Source organism: Trachymyrmex septentrionalis, unplaced genomic scaffold (genome assembly GCF_001594115.1).
Source record: "Trachymyrmex septentrionalis isolate Tsep2-gDNA-1 unplaced genomic scaffold, Tsep1.0 scaffold20, whole genome shotgun sequence".
Lineage (NCBI taxonomy): Eukaryota > Metazoa > Arthropoda > Insecta > Hymenoptera > Formicidae > Trachymyrmex > Trachymyrmex septentrionalis.
In genome coordinates this window covers 1,578,766-1,584,123 of record NW_017305180.1, presented here as the reverse complement: position 1 = coordinate 1,584,123, position 5,358 = coordinate 1,578,766, and the positions used below count along the sequence as shown (strand labels likewise).

Here is a 5,358-nt window from a genome sequence, read left to right as displayed (position 1 = left end):
GGGAACTGTTACTTCGATGATTCACAAACTCCATGAGGCCCGGTTTTTTATTATCTGGTTGAATTTAATTATAAGTTAATTAGATAACGATAAACCGTGCTTTAATGTTAGTAGATGTATAACTGTGACATATCTAACCAATAGATTATAACAATATTACAGCAACATTACAATATTCCAATAATATTGTATTATATAAATAGTTCTATTTTTCATATATAATTTTATGTGTGTATATATATATATATATATATATATATCTCATATAAAAAAATCACATATGAAAAAACAGTATATATAAAATTGCTATAAATAAAAAATTGAATTATATTCATATATTTCTTATGACCCAATGAAAAATTTTTCATGCATTACTATGTATACATAAACTGTATACATAAACTAATATTTTTTTCTAAATTATACATATATAATTATATTATATATTAAATTTATACCCGAAATTTTTATATATAATTATATATGAAATTTTCCTCTATTATGTATATTTATATATAAATCAATAATTCTATTCAATTATATATAAAATTGATTAAAAATTTTATATATATATAGCTTTATATAATTATAGAAAAGTCTTATATGTAATTACATATAAGACTTTTCTCTTAAATGAAATATTATATAAAGTTATTATTTAATCTATATGAAATATAAAAGTAAACGTTATTTATTTACACTGAAAATAGAATTAGAAAATAGATAGTTACAAAAATAGAATTAATCTTCTACACAATTTTTTCAATATCCAAAATTGAAAAAATTTTATCTCTTCCCATAAAATAAACTTTAAAAAGTTTTTGTTAATGGTATTTAAATTTAGTCTGTAAAAAATAAGTGTAAAAAAACATGTAATGTATTTGTCATCATTATCATACATTATCTGTTATCATTCGTGAAATTAAGTAAAACTGAAATTATAGTAAAGTTGAAGATGTAAATATAAAGTTTCGACAAAAATATATTTGATAATAACAAAAACAAGTTTTTAATTTCGACAAAATGTAATGTATTAAAATATATTTATTCAATTTAAAAATCTGTTTAAAACTTGTTTTTTGTTATTATTAAATGCGTTTCTAGATATTAAGTTGTCCTAAATCGTATGTATCAAGAAATGTTGCAATAATGGAAACTTTATTATCTGTCGAAGACATAGAGAGAGAAATGTGAGTATGGGATCATCTTCCAAATAAATTTTCGTGCATGCTGCTTTTGCATAAATCTCGTTTAATGTCTCATATATAATGATGATTCTTTTCTATCAATAATGTTAAGGATCACTGCACTTAAATAGCTACTTGCATAATTCCTTGAAATTATAATTGTATTTGTCCGATAGTGAAAATTTGAACGAAACTTTCGAAGTGAACCACTCTTTCACTTATTGTTATATGTAAATTTTCTTTTTATTATAAGAGCTCAAAAAAAGCAAAAAATTTTAGTGCTTCTATCATTTTTTTAATTATTAAAATCACAATTTTCAATAATTTTTAATTCAACAAATGATAAAATATAATCTTAAAAGTCTACTATTAAAAATAATTAAAATAAAAACGACTTTTTAATCATTTCAAATGTCTCACCTTCCATTAAATAAAAATGTTTCGGGACATAGTTCAAAGTTTTTAAAAAAATATATTATTGATACTATTTTTTAAATATTTTATATTAAAATCAAAATATATCTTACATCGAAAAATATTTAGATTTCTCCATGTATCTCGATACATTTAGTAGTATGCGATTATCTCATTTCCTGTTTGAAAAAATGAAATTTGAACTTGATGATCTGTAAATATAAAAACACAGATATCTCGATATTATTATTTTGATAAATAGTCAATAGTATCAATTGAAAATTATATCTATACTTGAAATCGCAAAAAATATCGAATTTATCAATATCGAGAGAAAAACATTGATCTCAACATAATCGAATTACGCATCCCTACCTTATTCGCGGCGTAAACAAAGGAAACTGAAGGCGCCGGGGCGACGGGCACGGGCGCATCGTTCTCGAGCCTTTGCTGGCGAGTCGTGAAACGTTGCTGGTCAGTGTGTCTCGTTTAACGATACGAGTTGTAGCGGTTAGCAGTAGTGAATGATCAGCGAGTACTACGCGTTCGGTCTGGAGCCACTTGAGAAACTAGTTGCCATCGCTCGTTTAGAACAATGTTTTGGCCGTATATCGTTCGGCGTGCTCCACAAAAGTCAGAATGCAATATTAAAAGTAAGTGCTAATGTTGAAGTTCGATACTTGACGGCTGTTTGTATGCTATTCCTCTTCTATTTCATGATACAGAGATGAATTGTGTAAAACTAACTCTCTAATACTCTTTCTTAGACAACTATTCATTCCTCTTCTATAAAATAACAAAGTTTTCAAAAAAAAATTATTTCAAAAAAGTTGTCTGAATTATCTGCAATCAAAAATAAAATGTATACTATGTATGACAACAATTCTTTTTACGCAATGTGTATTTTCTTATTTTAAGATTACTGTATTTTTATTAATCTAAATGTTTGAGAGTACCGTATTTTGAACACTTTGATTACTTAAAAAAAAAATTGTTTGTTTAGCATAATACAAGAAACCTGGAAGTTTTTGCAACTTTCTTCTTGCTCGGAAACATTAAATAATCAATATATAATCATACATAATTATCAAGGAATAAATATTTTAAAATGTTTTCATACATCTCGAAGTGTGAGCTTAAACTAGTTTTCCATTTTTTTTACAACCAAACGTACATTACCTCATTATCTGAGAAATTTATATTCATACCGTAAGCGAAGATTATTATTTTTTTAAATTTAGATAAGTATGCGTTTTTTTGCAGATAATGATCAATACTAATGTTAGATTCATATTAGCTAAAGGTCATCTATATATACAAGGACAATAATATTTTTTTTATTGAGAAAAACGTGAAAAAAATTTGTACTTCGTTCCCGTGTGACTTTTTATAATGATATCATCAATATCAATTTTCAAATGCGACATCAAAGATGCCGATCTATAGAATTGACGTTTAATAATAAAATTTTAATGATTTCGCTATTGCAGTTCAACTATTTTACTTCTGATATTAGATATCTACCTTAGCAACTCTCAATTTAAGTTTTCTCAAAATAAAATCAATTTGATATTAATCGAAGTAAATTCTCTTGTTATCTATCTACGTTTTAAACTTTCAAACATTTCTAATCGATAATGTTATGCATAAATTTTCTTCTCGTTTCTTATTGAAATACATTTTTAATCTACAAAGTTGAAACAATCAGATATTTATGAATAAATAAATAGATGTCAAAAATATTTAATAATAAAAATATTTAATGTAATACAGTTCTCGAGGTTATCGCACTAACATCTTGACGCAACGAAGATTGCTCTGAGGCAATTACTGTACGCTCTAGATACGCGTACAATCGTCCTCGATAGATGCAAAAAATACTACGTTTGTGTTGCTTATTGTTGTGACTAATAGTTCAATTTTGTCTTTCTTTGTGAGAGGTGTTATTGAAAATGTTCTATTCACGGTTGCATTATTGCGATTCGATTGATCAATATTATAGAATTCCATATAATAAATAAATAAATAACTGACAATACAAGAATACGCGTTAAAGTCATAGAGGATGAAATAGATGCAAGTATATTTTTGCATAAGTCATATTTAAATTCTTATCAATAATTAATCAATTCAATGTGACGATTTAATATAAATTTAATTAATCGATTTAATGCAATGTAAACTGAACATTTCTTAAGTAATCAGTTGCTTAACATGTATTGCCAATATATATATATATATATAATTGAGTAATTGATAAAACCATTACGTATTTCCTTCGTATACTTTATCTTGATTTATAATTTACATGTTTTAAATCTCAAAGACTTGTTTTTTTATACTTTAACGTACATATTATATTAAGATATAGGAGTCTCGCAACTTCTTACTTCTTAATAAGATAAACGTAATAATAAAATTTATATAAATTATTTTATGTATCTTTTCTTTCTCTGAATTTTTTAATTTTCTTATGCTTAGCATTTATTATGGGGGTATTCTTTTCTCTTTTTCTCTTTCTTAGATATTCTATTAAGAAATAAATATCTTAAATAAATTCTAACAGAGGACATTATTATTTTATTATTAATATTGCTATACAAGTATGTAAAATCTAAGTGAATTGAGTTTAATAAAAAAACTACAACGTATTTGACAAAAATGTTTTTAATTTAAATATCAATGAATTTTATATAAAATTTATAAAAAGGAAGTTATAAATAATAGATATTACAATTGTAGGATATTTTTCAATGCATATTTCTCAATGCAACGTTATAAAATAAAAAAAAAAGAATAACAACGCAAAGAAACAAAAATGCAAATGCAAATGTAAATTACTTTTTACTTTTTACGAAAGCGTTAAGGTGTTACAATTCCACAAAGCATGATCAAATTATGAATGATATAAATAAACAAGACTGCAAAAAAACAGCATTAGGAATTACAGTCACTATTAAAGTTTTGGCACAAAATTTTTTATTGACACAAAGACTTTTGAATTGTATCATTACATTTACAATGACAACTATTTCTTTATACAAAAAATCATAAATTATGATAAATGTTAAATTATTTTACATTATTTTTTATTTGTGTTATGTTTATTAATTTTTATTTTTTTATATTACATTAGAATATACATTGTACAATTACAATCATTCATTTCTTACGATTCTTTTTTTATTTTAGATAAAATTTATTAATATTAAAGTTTAAAAAAGTTTTTATACGTTGCATTTTCTTTGTTAAACAATATTTTAAGATTTCTCAGAGATTGAGAAACTATGTGAAGATCATAACCATGATGTAAGAATATGTGTTACATCGTTATAATAACGATTGAATATAATTTGAAGTCAATTTCTGAGTCATAATTTATTTTATACTGCGCATTTACGGGAATGTTACTTAATAATTCTTATGTCATAATCATAACACTCCGTCTAGGTACATAGCATTATTTTTGCAACAAAGATAAGAGATTTGATATTTATTTTGATGAATCGAAACTTTCCTTCTCGTTTTTGCTTAAATATCAAATGTATACTTATTGTAAATATAAAGAGTAGATTACATATCTGTATGTAAATATGTAATCTATTTTAAATATACCTGTATTTATATATTTATTTAAAAAAATTGTATCGCTTTCACAAATTTTAATTAATTTAATGTTTTTTTTAAATAAGAATTTAAAATAAAAATTCCAGCCTTTTCTCAAAATTTTTAAATATTAATTTAATATTAAATATTT

General features: G+C 23.8%; 1 protein-coding gene across 2 annotated transcripts in view; it reads left to right on the top strand.

Moving 5' to 3' along the window:
* LOC108747702 (fatty acid hydroxylase domain-containing protein 2) overlaps nucleotides 1-5,358 on the top strand; it is a 19,473-nt gene that overhangs the window by 4,892 nt on the left and 9,223 nt on the right. The window contains exon 1 of one of the 2 annotated variants that reach the window (XM_018485356.1): nucleotides 2,062-2,254. The exons of the other annotated variant lie outside the window; for it this stretch is intronic. Coding sequence (XP_018340858.1) covers nucleotides 2,197-2,254 — 58 coding nt within the window. The 5' untranslated portion in view covers nucleotides 2,062-2,196. Of the gene's footprint in view, nucleotides 1-2,061; nucleotides 2,255-5,358 lie in introns of those variants that run through there. 2 annotated transcript variants of the gene reach the window in all.